The sequence below is a fragment of the Rana temporaria genome, chromosome 2 (assembly GCF_905171775.1).
Source record: "Rana temporaria chromosome 2, aRanTem1.1, whole genome shotgun sequence".
Lineage (NCBI taxonomy): Eukaryota > Metazoa > Chordata > Amphibia > Anura > Ranidae > Rana > Rana temporaria.
The window spans coordinates 65,654,549-65,677,180 of record NC_053490.1 but is presented as its reverse complement, the minus strand read 5'-3'; the positions used below and the strand labels follow the sequence as shown (position 1 = coordinate 65,677,180).

Sequence of the window (22,632 nt, the reverse complement as noted above, 5' to 3'; positions counted from 1 at the left end):
CGAGAGCTCCGCCACTGTCCTCCATCGTCCCTGTGTTCCGAAGTGGGATGCTTGATGCATGCCCGCATCTTTTAGGTTTTGGAAGGGTTTATCTCTCATGCCCGGGGCAAATCGAGGGTTGCCTAAGATAGGTCTCAACGCCGAGTCTCGGGACGAGAGCGAGGGAAGCGTCAGCAGGCGTGCACATGCTTTAATCGTGCAGCCTATTAGTGGGTGTCTTGTGAGGGTGGGTGGCAGTGCCGACAGGCACCATGGGGCTCTCTGGAGCGGGACCACACTCTGCGCCTGTTCTAGTTGTGTCCACAGCTTAGTCTCCCTATGCCGGCACCAATCTAGTAGTCTGCTCAGGTGCACTGCGTGGTAGTAGGTTCGGATTTCGGGCATAGCTAGTCCCCCATGTTGTTTTGGCATTGTCAGTATCTGTTTGCGTATTCGAGGTCTTTTCCCCGCCCACAGAAATTTAATGAAGGCGGACTGTATCTGCTTAAAATAGCTTGCTGGTATTTGAATCGGGAGGGCCTGTAGTAAGTAAAGGAACTTGGGTAAGATTGACATTTTAAGTATGCTACAGCGTCCAAACCAGGAGTGGAGTCCGCCGTTCCACTGCTCTAGTAGCCCCTGGACTGTCCTAAGGAGAGGTGGGAAGTTAAGCCTAAAGAGACCTGCGATGTTCGCTGGGATGTGTGTGCCAAGATATTTCAGGGATGAGTCAGACCATTTTAGGCGAAAGCGTGTTTGCAGATTACCGAGTATCGGTTGGGTAATTCCTATGCCCATCGCCTCCGATTTGTTAAAATTAATTTTCAGGTTTGACACCTGTCCGTACAATTCAAATTCCCGCATCAAGGCAGGCAGGGAGATCGTTGGGTTTGTTAGCGAAAACATCAGGTCATCCGCATAGGCGGAAATTTTGTATTGCCTCCCGCCGGCCTCAATGCCCGATATATCCGAACGTGCTCTGATATGGCAAAGGAATGGCTCCAAGGATAACGCGAACAGGAGGGGCGAGAGCGGGCAGCCCTGCCTTGTACCGTTGGTTATCTGAAAGGTGTCCGAGAGGACACCGTTCGCTCTGACCCTGGCCGTCGGTCCCGAGTATGCTGCCGTTATCCAATTTACCATCTTAGTCCCCAGCCCTATATGATTTAGGGTGGCAAACAAACTCCCATCTCACCCTATCAAATGCCTTTTCGGCGTCTGTTCCCAGGAAAATCGACGGTAGTTTGTTGGTGTTTGCTAGGTGTATGAGGTTTAGGACTTTAATAGTGTTGTCCCTAGCCTCTCTGCCCGGGACAAAGCCCACCTGGTCCAGGTGCACCAAGTGTGGTAGGTGTTGTTGTAACCTAGTGGCAATGATCTTGGTGAGGAGCTTGAGGTCTGTATTAAGAAGGGAGATCGGGCGGTAACTACCGCATTGTGCCGGGTCTTTGCCCTCTTTAGGGATCACTGAGATCTGCGCTTGTAGTGTGGAACTATGCAGTGTTTTTCCCGTGGCAAGGTCATTAAACAATTTCACCATGTGTGGACCTAGTTGTGGGAGGAGTGTTTTGTAATATGGGGTGGTAAGGCCGTCCGGGCCTGGGGCCTTGCCCGGTTTAGTGGTCTTAAGGGCCAACTGTAGCTCCGGTAGTGTGATGGGGTCTTCTAACAGTTCTCTGACGTCGGCTGCCAGGGAGGGCATGTGGGACTCTGCTATGTATGTCTGTCGCGTCAGATGTGGGCGGTGTTGTGGCTAGGTTATACAAGGAGTTGTAGTACTTTCTAAACTCTTCCGTGATCTGCTGAGGCAGAGAGGCCTTCTGGCCGCCGGCAGGTGTAATAAATGGGATGTATGTTGCTTGTTTCTGTGTACGTAGTGTTTGGGCCAAAAGCCTGCCACATTTGTCTCCCGATTCGCAAATTGTTTTTTTACAAATTCGCAGCGCCGCTTTGGCTTTAAAGGTCAATAAGTCGGTTATCTGCGTCCGTACCAGGTCCAGTTCAGTTCCCAGTTGTCTGGTAGGTGTCAATTTATGGCTTGTTTCCAGGCCTTGTAGCTTAAGCAGTAGTTGGTTCAGTTGGGCCGTCCAGAGGCGTTTAAGGCGAGCGCCGTGCTTTATGAGAACTCCTCTAATTACCGCCTTGTGTGCTTCCCACACTACTCCTCCGTCGCTGTCTAGTGTGTCGTTGGTCTCAAAATAGTGTCGAATCTCTCTAACTACATCTGTTAGGACCTCTGGGTCGTTAAGGAGTCCTTCATTCAGTCTCCATGGGGGCTTTTGTGTCTTACGTATTTCGGTGATGGCATATCTGAGGGTGATCGGGGCATGGTCCGACCATGTTATTGACCCAATGGTAGTTTCTCTTACCGCGTGTAGGTGTTCGTGTGGGATCAGGAAGTAATCAAGGCGGGTGTACGTCTGGTGCGGACGAGAGTGGAACGTGTAGTCCCTCTCCCCCGGGTGCAATAAGCGCCACGCGTCGACCAATTGGGCAGAGTGTAAGGCTGCACAAATACGTCTACGTGTCTCCCGTGACGTGGAGGAGACGCCGGAAGATGTGTCCTCCGTCGGCGTCAATGGTACATTAAGGTCACCTCCGACGATCAGTTGTCCCTCTCTATATTTTGTAAGACGCTCTATGTGTCGTTTCACAAAGGCGTCTTGGTGGTCATTCGGAGCATAGAGGTTCGCCAGGGTCATCCGCGTCCCCCCGATCTCTCCCTTCAAGAACAAAAAACGGCCCTGTGAATCCGTTCTGGCGTCCCTGTACGTCCAGGGCACTCTTGCGGATATGAGTATTGACACGCCCCTAGATTTAGCCTCCGCATACGTAGAGTGGTAAACATGGGGATAAAATCTGTTTTTAAGTATAGGTAGGGAGCCATCTCTAAAGTGGGTCTCCTGCAGTAGGACTATGTCCGCCTTCATGCGGCGCATGTCGTGCAGGAGCATCCTGCGTTTTTCCGGTATGTTCAGACCCTTGGCATTCAAGGATACCACATGTAGTACGTCCATGTCTGTGGGAGGGGGTGGGGTGGGGATCAGGAAGGGGGGGTGAAGTGGGAGGGGAAGAAGGAGAAAAGAGACAAGTGTAGGCAGTGGGTGGGGTCCAGAGGGACTCCCCCGAAATATAGGTAGGAAACTAGAGAGCTGTCCCTAGAGTGGGTAGCTATAAGGGTCACTAAGGAAGGTTTATGAGTGTTTAACTTGTTGTCAAACCTTTTTCTCCCCCTTTGTTATATGCCAAGTAAAGTTACCCACTTGGTTTTACTATATTTATTGTGTGAGGTGTGTTTACTCTGGAGAGCCGCAAGTCAAAGAAAGTTAACATTGTAATTGCAAATCTCATATGTGTTATTGTGGCCCCAGTCAAGTAAGGGGGCACAATACTACTGCATTTGTCTGGTGTGCCAAGGGAGGGTTCCAGCAATTTAAAGGGGTGAATGAACTGTTGAGAGTAGATCCCAAATCTATCCATAGGCTCCTGCGGGGGTAATATATATATATATATATATATATATATATATATATATATATATATATATATATATATATATATATATATATATATATATATATATATATACACACACACCCCTTCACCTGTGGCATACGCACACATTGATGCCGCACGCAGAGCCACTAAGGCAGTACAGCCAGCCAGCACTGGGCCCAGGCACCTGTTAAGTAGGAGGATCGGCTGTACCGTCTCATTGCAGACACTGATCCTCTTCTGTCTCACTGCAGCACTGCCAGCTTCTCCTCCTCTCCTTCCGGCTGCACTGAAAGGGGATTGCTTCTAGCACATGTGCCCCCTGGTATCTGGGCCCCCACGTGCCCCTTTTTCCCCACCGGCAGCTGCTGCAGGCACATAGGGGGATGTCATTTACTAGCCCTTTCCTGAATGAAAACAGTGAGCGATCGTATCAATCACTCCTGGTTTCATTCACCACCGCTTCAGTTTGTGAACGAACAGGAAGCCTCAGAGCACTTTACATATATTCATTTGTGCAGCTGTGGCTGTAGAGAGGCGGACTGATAAATCCAAGTCCTCAGTCCCTTTTAGCCGGGGGGGTGTTGTGTCAGGTAGGCCATTACATAAGCATGTGCAATTTTAAAGCGTGACACGTTTGGTATCCATTTAATCAGGGTAACAGCTTTTATATATATTTTACCAAAAAAAGTAGTATTGTGTTTGCATTCACTAAAAGTCATTGTGTATTTTCTTCCCCCCCAAAAAATTGCTTTTAAAAACCGCTGCGCAATAAAAATTCTAGGGAATTTTTTTATTTACATAAATGCGAGAAGTGTCAGAATTGGCCCCGGTATTGAGGTGGCAGTTTTTCCCCCAAAACACAAGTCTATGGAGGATTTATTATACCTTAGCCAGCAAGTGAACACACATGCATACTGTAAACCTCATTTTGCAGAAAAAGCAGTATTTGTTTCCCAGTATCAGGGATTTTCCAGCATCCTAAACAGGTTATCAGGTCGCAGGAATCATAGCCATCTATAATCTGCCGCCATGTCTGCACGATCAGATGGAAGGCGTACGTGTTCCTTGGAAATAGAAGCTAAGTTACCTTTAATGGAAATATTTTGCAAGGCTAGCAACAGGTAAACTTTAACCTATACCAAGTAAAAAAGTAACTAAATAATGAACAACTGTAATGTGCTGAAGGAGCCAAAGTAAAGGAGCTTGTCATTTATTTACGTCACTCAGTACTAGGGGGTAAAATAAACATGCCGGCTCTGAACACTGCATGGAATAAAAAATAAAAAAAAGGTTTAATATTGCTACATAATAAAAAAAAAAAACACACATAGCTGTAGGCAATGTAGTACAGCTGTGGCACCGCCGCATGTATGATCTCATCTATGTGGTTAGATGACTTCATAGTTGCCTTGTCTACAAAGAAATACATGTTATTAAAGTGTACAGTTCGCACTAAACTTACACCAATGAAAGACAAGATCCACAGGCAGATCTTAAAGCGTCACCAAGCCCCCGTACACAACTGTGCGACTTGTCACGTGATTTAAAGGGGCAAAATCGCATGACGAGTCACACCCTATTGTCGGCAATGGAACTGTTCAAATCAGTGCAATTCCAACTTTGCAGTGCCGCACCAATTTGAAAAAAAAGTTCCTGCACTATTGGTGATTTCAGATGCGACTTACATAGACATCTGTGCATGATCACAGATGTCAGCCAAGTCGCACCGACATGCGGCTTTGAAATAGGGTGATTTCAAGCGCAGTCACACACTTTCAAAGAAGAATTTGGTGTGAACGAGGGCCAAATGACCTCAACAGCCCTCATTTTTAATTAGTGTACAAGTTTCCTCAGCAAGCTCCCAAGCCTCTTCTTAACCACTTAAGACCCGGACCTTTAGGCAGGTAAAGGACCCGGACAGTTTTTGCGATTCGGCACTGCGTCGCTTTAACTGACAATTGCGCAGTCGTGCGACGTGGCTCCCAAACAAAATTGGCGTACTTTTTTCCCCACAAATAGAGCTTTATTTTGGTGGTATTTGATCAACTGCGTTTTTTTTTTTTTTTGCGCTATAAACAAAAATAGAGCGACAATTTTGAAAAGAAAATTCAATATTTTTTCCTTTTTGCTATAATAAATATCCCTATATATATATATATATATATATATATATATATATATATATATATATATATATTCTCAGTTTAGGGCGATACCTACTTTTGGTTAAAAAAAAAAAAAAGAATCGCAATAAGCGTTTATCGATTAGTTTGCGCAAAATGTATAGTGTTTACAAGATAGGGGATAGTTTTATTGCATTTTTATATTTTTATTATTTTTTTACTACTAATTGCGGCGATCAGCAATTTTTTTTGTAATTGTGACATTATGGCGGACACATCGTACAATTTTGACACATTTTTGGGACATTTGCATTTTTATAGAATTTTTGTTGCTGTGAAAATGACATTTACTGTGAAAATGACAATTGCAGTTTGGGAGTTACCCACTAGGGAGCGCTGAAGGGGTTAAGTGTGACCTCATATGTGTTTCTAACTGTAGGGGGGGGCGGGGCTGGACATGTGACATGTTTCCCTATAACAGGGAACACACGATCAAAGATAGTGCCTTCAGTTCCGGGGACCGATCGCGGGACTCCAGCGGCGATCAGGTCCGTGGGTCCCGCGCGAAAACCGTAAAAGCTCATAAATGTGATTTTAGGTGCAGTCAGTGTACATTAAGTTCTACACAAAGTTTTCTGAGCACTATGGGTTGGCTAAAAAGCCAACAAACTGCTTGCTCTGCAGATGTTTTTGCAAGAGAAAAAAAAAAAAGGGGGGGGGGGGGGTTTAAAATTTTAAACAAGCACACCCAACTGTCTGAAACATCACTCATCACTTCAGATTGCAAAATTCTCCCAGTTTCCAATACATCCAGAGAGGAGGAAGGCATTGGGGGCCTATTCAGACTTGGGCATCAAGCTTATAAATTCACCTTCACCACCAGAGCTCCTATTTTAAAGGGATTGTAAAGCAGCTCAAGACATTCTACATTCTGTGCAAAAGTAATGAACAAAGAAGCCCCAAAGCTCTTCTGGTGTCCCCTGCCAGGTCTCTAGATCCCCACCTCCTTCCATTGCCCCCTTAGCAAGCCACCTGGTATGGGGCACTTGTGCGGGCTTGATCCTGAGCCAGGCTGCGTGCATCTCTAAAACATTGTGCAGCTTGGCCCCACGTGTCCTCACTGCCAATAGCTTTTGCTGCTTCCAACCAAGCCTGTAAATCCAGAAAGAGCAGAGCTCAGCTGCCAGGCCCAATAGCGCTGGGTTGAGATTGGTGCTTGGTAAGTGCTTAGGGAAGGGGTGGGGCCCAGAGACTGGAAGCTTTTTACCTTAAAGTGTTACTAAACCAACAACCGTAAAATCAGTCTGTATATGCAGTAAAGCATGCTTGTTATACTCACTGTGGAAGCCAAGCTGTTAATCCTCTGCAGTGTGTAAAAAGGCTGGTTGATCCTGTCTTCTGACCCTCCCATTCTTCCACTGTCCCCCGATAATTTCCTGATAAGTCTAAAGAGTCACGCTGCACATGCTCAGTTTGGCATCTATTGCTAAAAGTTTTTTTTCTCTTGGGAGAATGCATGTGATCAGCACAGGGCCAATTGGCCATGGCCAGACAGAAATCAGGGGTCCTGCAGTCTAACAGTCAGAGAATGAAAACTCCTACAAGCTTTAACCAGTGCTTGGCTGGACACCAATAGAAGTCACAAGACTGCTTCAACTGCAGATGAGAAAAGTTGGTTTATATTTACTAAAATAATTGCATTTCCATGTCCTGAGTACTTTGGGAGACCAGATATAGTGAATGCAGGTTCTGGGTTTAGTAACCCTTTAAAGCATCAAGTGCATAGAATTTGGATCAGCCAGTGGAGGGGGGGGGGGGGGGTGCACCCTATTGATGAACCAGCTAGACTGGCAGTAAGGGTGTAGTGTCACCTTCAAATGCACCCGCACTCCCATTTGAGAACCCCAGCGAAAGAAAGCCCCATTGAAAAGCATTGAGAGGCTGCAGACTCTCGCAGCCAATCATGGCCAGTTACATGTAAATCTTGCATGCAAGTGATCAACCCCGAATAGATGCAGGTAGTCCGCACCATCTATATAGCAGCACAGAAGTACCAGCCGGCAGGTCTGCAGGGTACACAGGGCAGAGATTATTAAACTGGCATAATAGTCAAGTTTCTCCACCCATGTCCATTGGGTGTCTATACACATTACATGATGGGTGGACCTTTGGAAAGAAGCCAACCGTTCAAAGATCTCTCTACACGCCAAGTGGAAAAGGAACAGACTGTTCACGAGATATTTTCCAGCACAATACATTATGATTTACAGAAGCTGAAAACAAAGGAGGAGCAATAGGCCGTAGCAAATATAATCACCTTGCTTTTCTGGAAAGAAGAAGCCCGATTGGTTGCCATTGACATCTGTCCATGTCAAATGCTTGAAGTTTACCAAAGTCTTGTTTGTAATCAGCAGCGCACATTAGTTGTGGTCATGTACACTACATACCCCCATAGTCCATCTGAGAAACGAGCCATACAAAGGGGACTATGGAGAACACAGACTCTGGACACAGGTGGTCAGACTGCAGACCTACTACTACCATTTTTAGACTGAAAACCCACTGCAAGAAACCAGACTGAGGAAAGGTTATGCAAGACTGTTGGAAGATCACCATCCACACATACACTCTAAATCAATTTGCCCATTCCCACAAAGGGCGCAAGTACCACAAAGGGCGCAAGTACCACAAAGGGCGCAAGTACCACAAAGGGCGCAAGTACCACAAAGGGCGCAAGTACCACAAAGGGCGCAAGTACCACAAAGGGCGCAAGTACCACAAAGGGCGCAAGTACCACAAAGGGCGCAAGTACCACAAAGGGCGCAAGTACCACAAAGGGCGCAAGTACCACAAAGGGCACCAGAAATCTAGCCACATGCGGCCCGCGGAGCCCTCCGATATGGCCCGCAACCTCCTGCTCTGGGATGGCCGGTTGGCAAGACCAGATTGCAGGTTGCCTACCTGCCATTTGAGAGCATCAGTGTTGCAGCCAACCAGCGGGAAAACCACAGGTACACTGTGCCGCAATAGACCACAGACCATCAGTATAAAAGCAGCCTTAGGCCCCTTTCAAGCAATCGGTCCAACCCAATTGGACCCTCCATCAGGGCTGGACTGGAAATTTGGCCCTGGACTTCATCCAGACCGGCCCACTTTAATTCAATAAAATGCTGCCCCCCACCCCACCGAAAAATCACGCCCACCAAAAGGCCCCTACATCCATTATTGTATATCATGAGAGGGTGAGAGAGGGGAGCGAGAGGGAGGGTTGAGGAAAGTGAGTGTAAGAAAAAGAGAGTGAGTGTAAAAGAGAGGAGGTGAGTGTAGGACCCCTTTCACACTGAAGCATTTTTAAGGCGCTTTTGGGCTAAAAATAGAGCCTGTAAAGCAACTAAAAAAACGCCTCCACTGCAGTCCCAGTGTGAAAGCCTGAGTGCTTTCACAGTGGAGCGCTGCCTGGCCGTTAAAAAAAAGTCCTCCAAGCAGCATCTTTGGGGCGGTGAAGGAGCGGTGTACAAACTGCTCCTGCCCATTGAAATTAATGGCCACCGCAGCCGAAGCGCCTGCAAAGCACTTCGGCAGGAGCGCTACATGGGCGCATTTAACCTTGAATTTGGCTGCTAGTGGGGGTTAAAAGCGCCTGCTAGACGACGAATAGTGCAGCTAAAACCATATTAAAGTGCTGCTAAAACTAGCAGTGTTTTACCGTCAATGCCTGCCCCAGTGTGAAAGCAGCCTAAGAGTCAGGGAGTGAATGAGACAGAAGGGGGAGCTGAGAGACAGAGGGGGGGGGGGTAGCTGAGAGACAGAGGGGGGGGGGGGTAGCTGAGAGACAGAGGGGGGGGGGTAGAGACAGAGGGGGGGGGGTAGCTGAGAGACACAGAGGGGGGGGGGGGTAGCTGAGAGACACAGAGGGGGGGGGGTAGCTGAGAGACACAGAGGGGGGGGGGGTAGCTGAGAGACACAGAGGGGGGGGGGGTAGCTGAGAGACACAGAGGGGGGGGGGAACTGAGAGACAGAGGGGGGGGGGGAGCTGAGAGACAGAGGGGGGGGGAGGGAGCTGAGAGACAGAGGGGGGGGGAGGGAGCTGAGAGACAGAGGGGGGGGGAGGGAGCTGAGAGACAGAGGGGGGGGGAGGGAGCTGAGAGACAGAGGGAGCTGAGAGACAGAGGGGGCTGAGAGACAGAGGGGGCTGAGAGACAGAGGGGGCTGAGAGACAGAGGGGGCTGAGAGACAGAGGGGGCTGAGAGACAGAGGGGGCTGAGAGACAGAGGGGGCTGAGAGACAGAGGGGGCTGAGAGACAGAGGGGGCTGAGAGACAGAGGGGGCTGAGAGACAGAGGGGGCTGAGAGACAGAGGGGGCTGAGAGACAGAGGGGGCTGAGAGACAGAGGGGGCTGAGAGACAGAGGGGGCTGAGAGACAGAGGGGGCTGAGAGACAGAGGGGGCTGAGAGACAGAGGGGGCTGAGAGACAGAGGGGGCTGAGAGACAGAGGGGGCTGAGAGACAGAGGGGGAGGGCTAAAAGAGGGGGGGACTGAGAGACAGAGGGGGGGACTAAGAGACAGGGGGGTCTTAGAGTCTCCATTTTAAAAAACGGCCCAATGAGCCATCGGCCCACCGGGAACTCCCTGTAGTCCCTATGGCCAGTCCATCCCTGCCCTCCATTCACCTTTATGTATCTGCTTGGCATATGCAGACTGGACACAGACCAATCGTCTGCCCACTCCTCTCATTGTGGCCCGCGACAGGTTACCAAGTCACATTAAGTGGCCCTCGGCCTTCAAAAAGGTTGGGCACCCCCTGGCCTAAATAAAGCAGACTACAGAGGACTGTTTAGACATGTAGGCATCACCAACTGCTCTAAAGGATCTGTGCTGATCAGCGCTGTCCTACAAAGAGAAGCCCCGGGTGCCCACTCACAGAGGAAAATGAGGTGCATTGATGTCACTTCCAGCATCAGCTTATCATGGGGAAAGGAGTTAGTACGTTTCTCTAACCTTCCCAACTGCAACAGGAGTTTCTGCCAACAGAATCTGCCTACAGATCCAAAATAGTCATGCCAAAAATTGCTAGATGAACGACCCAATGGAAATCTTAAAGCAATTGTAAAGTTAAAAAAATAAAATGAATAGTCATGTTATGATTACCTGCTCTATGCATTGGTTTGCATAGAGCAGCCCTGACGCTTTTGTTCTGTGTCCCCCACTGGCGCTCTCAGCTCCTCCACCGTTCGAGTCCCCCATAGCAAGTGCTTGCCATCAGAGCAGATGTGTTGCTGCACTTCTGGGCTGTGTGTGTCTATTGACACCCAGTGTGGTTTGGCCTCACCCCTCAGTATCCGATTGGCGGCACCAGCAGAAGACACTGGCACCCGTTTCTGTCTGAGCCTGTGAGGAGACAGACAGCAAGCAGCTCTGCCATTCTCAGGTACAGTGCTGGATTGACAGCAGGCATGTATTTTGTAGGGCCTGAGGAGGGGAGCTAAAAATGAAAGTTTTTAGCTTAAAGGGGTTGTAAAATGTAATTTTTTTTCCCCTAAATAGCTTCCTTTACTTTAGTGCAGTCCTCCTTCAATTTTGCTTTTAAATGTCCTCATTTCTTCTGAGAAATACTCACTTCCTGTTCTGTCTAACTACACACAGTAATGCAAGGCTTTCTCCCTGGTGTGGAGAAAGCCTCTTGAGGGGGCAAGCAGGAGTGTCAGGATGCCCACTAACATACAGCTCCTTTATCTGCAAAGTAAAGAGTGTCCGACTTTCCTGCTCGCCCCCTCCCCCCTAAAGAGGCTCTCCACACCAGGGAGAAAGCCTCGCATTACTGTGTGGAGTTACAGACAGAAGAACAGGAAGTGAGGATAGAAGAAATGAGGACATTTAAAAGCAAAATCAAGATAGATATTATTTAAATAGATCTATCTATCTCACATGTGGCCACACAGCATAACTCAAACATTGAAAAAATGAACTGCTTACCTTTTTACTAAAATCAAAAATCCTACTTGGCTTGCCTCTTATGTTAAAAAATTTGTAACATGTTAGCCCCCATTCACACCTAGGTGTTTTTACGCCTGTAGTGCTACGCCGCTGCCGCCAGAGGGATGAAAACACATGTCCCTCTATGGAGATGGTTCACATCTCCACGCTGAACGCCGGAAAAAAGGTCCCGGACCTTTTTTTCAGGCGGCTTTCGGCATTCGGCTAGGAGATGGGAACCATCTCCATAGAGGGGGTCAATCTGGGGCACATCTAGGCGGACAATACCGGCGTTTTGTCGCCGCAAATTGCGGTACAAAACGCTGCTATTTGTACCGCGATTTGCGGCGATAAAACGCAGCAAATTTGTCTGCCTAGGTGTGAATGGAGCCTTACACCCCTATTCAAGGTTCAGCAGATGTTGCAGAAGCCTCTGCCCCCTCCCTGATCCCCTGTTGTGACAGCAGGCTGGGGACCCCCTCCCTGCACCTGCTGGCAAAAAAAAAAAAAAACAGGCCAGGTGGATGGAGAATTCTGTGAAATGGAGAACTACAAGTACCGACAGCCTTTGCAACCATCGGCTTGTAGTTCTCAATGAACTACCAGATAGATATTACAAAAGGTGAACTCCTCTCAGTAGGTTGGGGAGTTGTAACCCTGGGTCTAGAGACTAGAAAGGGTAGGCAGCACAGTAGCCAAGTGGTTAGCACGTCTGCCTGGCAGCACCAAGGTTGTTTGAATCCCAACCACAGCACTGCCTGCATGGAGTTTGAATGGTCTGATTATGCCTACATGAGCTTTCCGTTTTTCTCCAGACACGCTGGTAGATCGGCTCCTGTCTAAATTGGCCCTAGTAGTTTTCCAAGTTGTACCGACACTATTTCAAAGCCACATTCAATGTGAACGAGGGTTTAAGGCAGTGGTCTCAAAGTACCGGCCCGCGGGCCATTTTTTTTTTTTGAGCTGGCGCCATCTGGTGGTGGCCGTTGGTATTACAAGTTAAGCATTACAAGTTAAACAGCAATTCTAATGTAATTTTACACTATTTTCACTGCCATATTCTTCCCTCTAATTAGAACCCCCAAACATTATATATATTTTTTATCCTAACACCCTAGAGAATAAAATAGCGATCGTTGCAATACTCTATTATGCCGTATTTGCGCAGCGGTCTTACAAGCGCACTTTTTTGGGAAAAAATTACACTTTTTTAAATTAAAAAAATAAAACAGTAAAGTTATCCCCATTTTTTTTAATATTATGAAAGATAATGTTACGCCGAGTAAATTCATACCCAACATGTCACGCTTCAAAATTGTGTCCGCTTGTGGAATGCCGACAAACTTTTTTACCCTTTAAAATCTTCATAGGCGACGTTTAAAAAAATCTACAGGTTGCATGTTTTAAGTTAGAGGAGCTAGAATTATTGCTCCCACTCTACCAATCGCGGCGATACCTCACATGTGTGGTTTGAACACCATTTACATATGCGGGCGCTGCTCACCTATGTGTTCGCTTCTGCGCGCAAGCTCGTCGGGACGGGGTGCGTTTTCTGGCTCCTAACTTTTTTAGCTGGCTCCTAGATTCCAAGCAAATTTGTCAAACCCTGACTTACACCAGTGCTGGTGGTAATAATTCGCTCGCTGACACCAGTGCTGGGGGTTAATAATGTGTTCAAAAACAACAGTACTGGTGTTAGCGAAGTTTGAAAGTTTGCATGCGGCCCCCCATGGCATATGAAAACTTGTCTTGTGGCCCTCAGGTAATTTGAGTTTGAGACCCCTGGTTTAAGGGCTCATTCACATGGGCTTGTACAGTGCGCAAGAACAGTTTGTTTAGGCATCAGCTTTACAGACTCACATGCACATCCGACTTGACGGGCATGTAGTGAAAGATGCGGTCAAAACGCATTCAGGGCAGCACACTCGTCCCTGCATACCTGTCAAAGTCCATACAGCCAGTGTCTACTGACCAACATAGGCTGCCTGCACACCGCTCCAGACACATGTGGCTCTTGCATGCTGTACAGGCCACTATGAATGAGCCCCAAGAAAGAAACACCTTTATGCAATTCATTTTCAAAGCTACTGATCAGCCTTGGAAGAGAAAAAAAAAAAGGCGACTTTCTGCCTGCTAAATTTATTACATTCACCATCCCAGACGCAGATAACCCTCTCACACACTACAAACAGGCGTGTCTCCCTCAGTAAACAGAAAAGAGTTAACAGATTTCATAGCCAGATTCTGACTAATCATCCCAGGAGTGGTCAGGACAGGATGCTGCATGTCTCCCTGTACTGGAACAAGTAAACGCTGCTTATCGGCCAGAGGATCAAAAACGCACTGCAGTCACAAAACTAGAAATCCGCACCTGAAGACAGATAATAGACTCATCTGTACACAAACCTACAGAAACATTTAAATGAGATTTTTTACTTTTAGATCCAAAAAGTACTTTGCAGCTCCTTACAAGCCGTTATTTACCATGTGTTGCAACGTCGACCATACACTGATCAGAATTCAATCAATTGATTCGATTCCATCAATATGTGGTAGCTATCCCCACTGAGAATTTTCCAAAATTTGGAGCAGCTGCTGATGAGACCCCTTTCACACTGAGGCAGCTTTCAGGCGTTTTGGCGCTAGAAATATCGCTATAAATGACTTTACACACTGGGGTGTTGCGCTTGTGGGACATTAGGAAAAGTCCTGCAAGCAGCACCTTTAGGGCAGTCTGGGAGCAGCGTATGTAGCACTTCCAAAACACCCTGCCCATTGAAATGAATGGCCAAAGCGCCTGAAAAACTTCAGGAGCGCCGCAACAGCGCTTTTAACCTCTGAGGTTAAAAGCGTCTCGCTAGCAGCCGAAAAGCCGCTAAAAAAAGCGCCGCAGTCCCAGTGTGAAAGGGGTCTTACTGTATTCTGGCAGCAGCAAGCCCCGATATCAAAATGCTTCCTGGCGGGGGCCAGGGAGTTACTCCATGCACCTTATTTGCGTGGATGGACGAATCAGTTAAGTTTTGTTCACCCTGATGCAGGGCTGTCTAAATAGCATCATGGGCCCCTGGGCAAAGAAATGCTCTGGGGCCCCTACAATGCAGGTAAACAGACATCAAGTAGGTAGGAGGCAGACTGCCTCCCCTGTGTATCCATCACTCTCAATGCCATCATGGGGGCACCCCAATTTCGGGAAAGCGTGGGCACAAGGACCAGCTGCTTCGGGGAAAGTGCAGGAGCCCCCATGCAGCTGGGGCCCCTGGGCAGTGCCCAGGTGTGCCCTCATTAAGACAGCCCTGCCCTGATGTTTAACACACACACACACACGTGTGTGTGTGTGGCCATCTTTAGACCTTATTCACACTAGCGCAATTTATCCAGCATGTTTGCCATGGTGCAGTGCAATTTCAGAAAAGGTGCAGAGGCTGCTTTTAGTGCAGCATAGTACTTAAAGCGGAGGTTCACCCAAAAATCAACTTTCTGTCACTAGATCCAGCATACTGCTGACATCTGCAGTATGCTGGATTTTTTTTTTTTTTTGTACTTATCATTTTAGCAGTCTTCTCTGGCACCGAGCGGCATATGCTTCCGGGTATAGGCGTTCCTAAATCAAGCGCAGTTGATCGACGGGCTTGGATAGCGCGTCACGCCTTCCGAAAATAGCCGATGTGACGCTCGGCAATTTACGGCGCCTGCGCAGTCAGCTCTACACGGCAGGCGCAGGCGGCGTAAGCAGCCGAGAGTCACTTCGGCTATTTTCGGAAGGCGTGATGCGCTATCCAAGCCCGTCAATCAACTGCGCTTGATTTAGGAACGCCTACTCCCCGAAGGATTCCCTGCTCGGAGCCGGAGAAGAAAGACCGCTAAGACGATAAGTACAAAAAAAAAATCCAGCATGCAGATGTCAGCAGTATGCTGATCTAGTGACAAAAAGTTGATTTTTGGGTGAACCTCCGTTTTAACACTATAGACTTCAATGGGAGAACACAAATAATGCAAAAAAAAAAAAAAAAAAAAGACACACACACTTAGCAGGATTGTGTTCAACAGCCAGTTTCCTCCTGCTACTAAAAACGCATGAAAAAATGCTACAAAAAAAAAAAAAAAAACACAATAATGCTGCAGCTCTATTGTGATCACCATTAAGCATCAGATATTCCATACAGAAGAGCCTTACCTGGAAAAGCGTTCCATGATGGCAGAATTCTTTGGCTTCACAAGGGATAGCTCCTTCGCTGTCACTCTGAGAGACTGGGAGGTCCACTGACCCCTTTTAAACCTTGAGTCCATCTTCTGCAACCTGCGGAGGAAAATGGTAAATATTAATCTCGGGCAGCACGAGCCAACACGATACAAAGGCAAAACCCTCTGCTGACTGCTGTTCCGGCAAGTTATTTGCAGAAAGAAAAACAGGCCCAGCACAGTCTTGCATAATACACTGCCAGCATTAGCAGGGTGAGGCCAACAATCACTTACTATTCCACTTCAGATTCCAATCCAAGTCAGGTCTGCCCAGCACTGATATCCTCACACCTGCATGTCACGGCAAACTAAAATCTAACAATGGTGGAGACTATTTATCTAAAAAGGGGGAGGTGAAGCCAGGACAATAGTCCTGCTTAACCACTTAAAGTGGAGGTTCACCCGGAAATGTTAATTTTTAACCTTAGATTGATGCTCATTTTGTGAAGGGTAATCGGGTAGTTTTTTTAAAATCGAAGCAGTACTTACCGTTTTAGAGAGCGATCTTCTCCGCCGCTTCCAGGTATGGGCTGCGGGACTGGGCGTTCCTATTTGATTGACAGTCTTCCGACGGTCGCATCTATCACGTCACGATTTTCCAGAAGTAGCCGAACATCGGTGCGCTGGCGCCGTATAGAGCTGCACCGACGTTCGGCTTCTTTCGGCTACTTGTGACGCGATGTATGCGACCGTCGGAAGCCTGGCAATCAAAGAGGAATGCCCAGTCCCGAAGACCATACCCGGAAGCGGCGGAGAAGATCGCTCTCTAAAACGGTAAGTACTGCTTTGTTTTTTTTTAAAAAATACCCGATTCCCCTTGACAAAATGAGCATAAATCTAATGTTAAAAAAAAAAAAAAAAAAAATTCGGGTGAACTCCCGCTTTAAGAGCCGGACCATTTTTTTTTCAAAATGACCAGGGCACTTTGTGATTCGGCACTGCGTCGCTTTAACTAACAATTGTGCGGTCGTGAGACGTGGCTCCCAAACAAAATTTACGTCCTTTTTTCCCCCCACAAATGGAGCTTTCTTTTGGTATTTGATCACCTCTGCGGTTTTTATTTTTTGAGCTATAAATAAAAATAGAGCGATAGTTTTGAAAAAATTCAATATTTTTTACGATAATAAATATCCCCCAAAAAGATACATTTTTTTCCTCAGTTTAGGCCGATATGTATTCTTCTACATTAAAAAAAATTAAGCATTTATGGGTTTGCGCAAAAGTTATAGCGTCTACAACATAGGGGATAGTTTTATAGCATTTTTAATATATATATATTTTTTTTTTTACTAGCAATGGCAGCGATCTGTGATTTTTATCGTGGCTGCAACATTATGGCGGACACTTGACATTTTTGGTGACCAGTGTCATTTTTACAGCGATTAGTGCTATAAAAATGCACTGGTTACTGTGAAAATTACACTGGCAGTGAAGGGGTTAATCACTAGGTGGCGCTGTAGTTAAGTGTTCCCTAAGGCGGGATTCTTACTGTAGGGGGGCGTAGCTTGATGTTACACGTCACTGATCGTGTTCTCGATGACCGGCAACACGATCAGTGACAGTGTCGGCTAGACAGAACGGGGAGATATTGCGTTTACACCAACATCTCCCCATTCTATGTCTCCGTGAGGCGACCGTGGGTATGCCCGCAGCGATAGAGTCCGTGGGACCCGCAGGCGCGCTCACGGAGATCGCGGCGGGCGCCCGCAACAACCGCTTCCTAAAGGGGACGTATATATACACGTCCTGCCTGCCCGTGCCATGCTGCAGACGTATATCTGCGTGCGGCAAGCAGTTAATGCCATCCACAGCTTGAGCGATTTTCCTTCCTGCAACCACTCCCCTCCATAAGTCTGGGATTGGATTGCTATAATAGCCGCTGAATTGCATGTAAAATCTGACAACCTGGTTGTACCCAAGATCGATTGATCAACTTGGGTACATTCAGCCTGCCCTTACGTGGTTCAAAACTCAACCAGTTTCTACTGAACCAGCCAAGATTTGAACAGTCTATGGCCAGCTTTACAACCTGTTCTCTCCAGAATTAAACTTTTAGGGGAGACTAAACAGTTACTAGACCCACAACAGTAAAAATCAGTCAGTATATGCAGCAAATCATGATTATACAAACTGGAACCCAAGGGGTTAATCCTCTGCACTGTAAAAGGGCTGTTTGATCCTGTCTTCTCCGACAGGCAGCGAGACATTTAGCGAACCGCGGCTGTACAGATCAGAAAATGTCGCACCGCCTGTGATTAGCACTGCGGAGTGGAGAGTCTCCAAAGAAGGGGAACGAAACTAATAAGGGGGACTGGAGGAGCTCAATTACGAGGAACGACTGTAAACACTAAATGTATTCTTGCTGGAGAAAAGACACTTGAGGAGATATGATGGCGATCTACAAATGTCTCAATGGGGATCCCAGCATAGGAAAAACTATTTAGTCACAGGGAGTGTAAATGGACACGGGGGCACACAATGAGACTGGAGAAGCGGTTTAACCTTAAACTGGGTAGGGGGTTTTCACCGTCAGGGAAATAGGGATGTGGAACTTTCTCCCTAGTGTTATACTAGAAGTGGGGCTGTTGGATATACACCAAACTTATTAGTACTACTACCACTAGCATCCACCCCGCACCCCCAAGGGGTTATCTAAATCTCTCCCCCATGTGGGGCCTGCTTGAGTTTAGATTGGTGCAACTTTAGTCACCCCTGGGTGCATGGGCCACTTAACCCTGTCACCTCCTTCCTTGCCCCCCCTCCCCCAACACCAATATTTGCAGACCTTGCAATTTACAACCCAACTTGTCCTGAGTAAGCCATAGCAAAACACATTGACGATCTGGAGCAACAATTGGGCACCCATTTTCCAGTCATGTACTGTGTGCATCACCAGTATGAACCAATATGAGTATGGAATTTACCTGTTTGGGGTTTGCTTTTATATATCAATGATATTTTAATATTCCTTAATAAACTGACTTTTTAACTTGTATGCCTTAAAAGTCCACCATCTTTTTTAAACATTTAGTTCCGTTTTTCTTTGAGTTTTGGAAATAGCATGGTAATGGCCTTGGATTTTAAGTATTTTAAAGGAAAATAAATAAAAATAAATAAATATAAATTAAATTAAAAAAAATATATATAAAGCAAAAAATACCTCCAAAATTAATCAGGTAAAAAGCGCAACACAAGTATTTGGACTACAAACACCCTCCTCCATTAAACAAGGTTGTGTTTTGTACTGCATAGAAGATAAGTGGCAAAACTGAAAACGTAGTTTTTGCGATTTTAGTTAAGTGCACATGAAGTTAAGGTGGAACTTTAGTCAGAAAAAATTAAGTCCTACGAGATCACTTCAGGCTGGCCCCTTTTGCAAACAAAGCTATTTATATCACCCTGCTCTGCACATGCTCAGTTTCTCTCCATTTAGGGACTGCCACAGTCTATGCATTGAGATGAAAATGCACTTGTAGTTCATCACCCCCCCTGCAACCTTTTACTTACTCGAGCCAGATCGTTCCTGCGCCAAGGACGAGCACACCTGCTTCAGCCGGGGGCTCGGGTCCCGATTGGATGAATCGATAGTAGCGTAGCCTTTGGCTCACGCTGTCAAATCCAATGACGCGGGAGCCGAGTCCTGCTGTCTGACGATTAACACAGCAGCAGGACACTGGTGCCCAGAGGGAGAGTGCTTCTCCAACGGGGCTCTCAAGAGGAGCCAGGGGTGCCACTCAGGGCCCCCAGAAAAAAAAATGGATTGGGGCCACTCTGCAAAACCAACTGCACAGAGGTGCCAGGTGGGATGACTTTTTTTTTTTTTTTAAAGACTGAAGTTCCGTGTCAAGGACAACAGGCATTTTCTGAACTTGCAAAAGTTAAAAAGAAAAAAAAAAAATATGAATACAAAAAAACAAAAACAAGCCATGTCCAAGGTACTGGTAAGATGCAATATATTGCATTTAGAGATCCGCCCAAGACAGGTTTGAAAATAAGCCATTGAATCATCAATGCCCTGAAGGTAAAGGCCGACCTTGGCCCAACAGCCTCATGATGCAGTTTTGACACATTTTACATTCTTGTAACCAGAGGCATTATTGTAGAACATTGTCAAACAAGTTGATTATTACAAGACATGAAGATTGCGAAAACAAAATATACAGACAAGTGACTACTAAATAAAGCTAGCCATACACAGATTAAAATGGTTGTAGACACTGTTGCACCACTTGTACCTACAGGCAAGCCTATAATGAGGCCTATAATAAGGCCCTGTAGCTGTAGGTACTGTGAAGCTCTCCTAAACTTGAACCGTTTGAGATATTCGGTATATGCGCTGCTGCCCATGTAATCGGTACATGTGCACTGAAGAGATGGCCTGATGGTGCAGTTTCTTCAGGACCCGCGCCGTGACCAGCGGCTCATACATGCACATGAGTGACGTCAGTGCGGCTCTGGCCAATCACAGCGTCTGAGCAGCAAACCCGGAAGCAACTCCGGTGGAATAGGTAGGCCGTGTACTCGGAGTGCCGATTAATAGTTAATCCATGTACTCTGCAGACGCCATTTCAGGCCATCGTTCTGAGGCAAGCATTTCATGATGCATACTAGCTCATTGTGCTTTTGTCTTGCAGGGGGTTTTTTTGGGCAGAGGTTTACAACCTCCAATACAGTGATTGGACCATCTTTACTGCCAACCATCGCTGCCAACATGCAGGCTGAATATCCAAAACAACTGCATCTGACAGGATGCAGCAATTTTCCACCTGGCTCCTTCATTTTATGGCAAGTTTGCCAACAGGGCCACCCCATCACTCAAAATCCAAGCCATTAAGAGGTGGCATAAGGAGAAGGACCTTTCCTATGCCTTCTCCACGATACCCGTTCACAGGAAAGCTCCAGACCTTGCAGCTTGTTTTTATCACTGCAGCCGCTCTCAAATATTGACAGAAACACCCTACAAAACTTGTATCACTTGTTTTCACATGCTGAGATATTGGTCATGATCTGATTAACAAATCAATCAATGCCAAGCCTAGACACACCCGAAGAAACTCCCATAGAGCAAAGTGACATCCTCCGGCAATTACAAGAAATCAGGGCAGGAGAAGTAAAAGGCTTCATCCACTTAACACAGCGCTATTATACAGCACTATTGTACAGAGATGTGCGACATGACAGGAAAATGGTTATACACTAATTAGGTAAAGGGTCCCGATCAATTAATGGGGAAAACCTACATAGGGGCCAACTAGCAGAAAACAAAAGCAGAACAAAGTGCAAGCCAGACAAACCTGTCACACCCCAGTGACCACAAAATGCTCTTCTCAGGATTGCTGCCCTCATTCCAACAGCATTTGTCATCTCTACACATGTACACATTAACTCCATGATGTACTGCCCCAGGGGAGAGCACACCAGAATAGGCCGAGGAGCTGAAAAATAACCTTAGGCAAATAATGACGATATTTGGGCCTCTCCCACCAATTTTTTTTTACAGCTGCGGTTTTGTTTTTTAAGCCAAAAACAGGTCGGCTTTTAGGCCCCTTTCACACTTGTGCAACCTGAAAGTGATGCGACTTGAAGCAAAGCCTGTGTAACCTTGAGGTCTATGGACCTCAAGTTGCATCAAAGTCACACCAAAGTAGTGCAGGGACTATTTTAACCAAATGAGGACCAGAAAAATTTGCCCCCTTAATGACCGGGACATTTTTTGATAGGGCACTGCGTCGCTTTACCCGACAACTGCGACATTGTACTCAAACAAAATGTATGTATTTTTCCCCAGAAATAGAGCTTTTTGGTTGTATTTGATCACCTTTGCGGTTTTTATTTTTCGCTATAAACAAAAAAAAAAAAAAAAAAAGGAGCGACAATTTAGAAAAAATTGCGCAAATAAATATAACAAATATATAAATATTTTTTTTTTATCGCAATCGGTGTATATTGATTTGCACAAAAGTTATCGCCTCTACAAACTATGGGATAGATTTAGGGACTTTTCCATTATTTTTACTAGTAATGGCAGCGATCTGAATTTTTTTTTTATTTATTTTTTTAATCTTATTTTTATCAGAAAAGGAGATAGCAAGCACATTATCACTACTACAATCCATCAAATATATATACATTCACATTTCCCCCCATCCTTAGTACATTTAGGTCAACATAGCGATCCACAATATGTATACCTATATATTCATTTTTATTTACATATATTTTCCCCTTTCATCATTACCATGTTCCTAAGGCCTTAGGCTCCATGCACACTGAAGCTGATAAAAGCTATAAAAAACGCCAGTAGCTTTGCAGGGAGCCTTTCAACGTTTTTGCAATAGCTTTAATCAGAGTTTTTGAGTGTAGCTTTTTTCTTTGACTTTTTTTTTAATGGATAAAAAAAAGCAAAAAAACGCTGCCGCCGAAAAACGGCACTTTGAATGCAAATTTCGGGCGTTCAGAAAAAAAAGCCAACAACCAACAAAGCTCATTAACACTAAAAAACGCCCAGGTGTGCATGGGCACATAGGCTAACATGGAGTTCAGTTTATGGGCTTTAAAAAAAAAAAAAAAAGCCAAAACGCCAATAAACTGCAGTTTATTAGCTTCAGTGTGCATGGAGCCTTAAAGTATTTATTCGATGGAATCTCCTTTTCTTCCCTCTTTCTCTACAGAGAATGTCCCCTCCCCACCCCCCAAAACAAACAAAAAAATAAGTAATGGCGGCGATCTGCAATTCTTAGCTGGACTGACATTGCAGTGGACAAATCTGACCTCAAATGATGCTTTTTGGGGACCAGTGACACTGCTAGATCAGTGCTAT

General features: G+C 46.2%; 1 protein-coding gene across 2 annotated transcripts in view; it reads right to left on the bottom strand.

Annotated features, from left to right (window-relative positions):
• LIMA1 (LIM domain and actin binding 1) overlaps positions 1-22,632 on the bottom strand; it is a 99,763-nt gene that overhangs the window by 65,771 nt on the left and 11,360 nt on the right. For both annotated transcript variants that reach the window (XM_040340294.1, XM_040340295.1), the window contains exon 2: positions 15,748-15,870. In XM_040340294.1, the coding sequence (XP_040196228.1) occupies positions 15,748-15,860 (113 nt within the window). In that variant the 5' untranslated portion in view covers positions 15,861-15,870. The remainder of the gene's footprint in view (positions 1-15,747; positions 15,871-22,632) is intronic.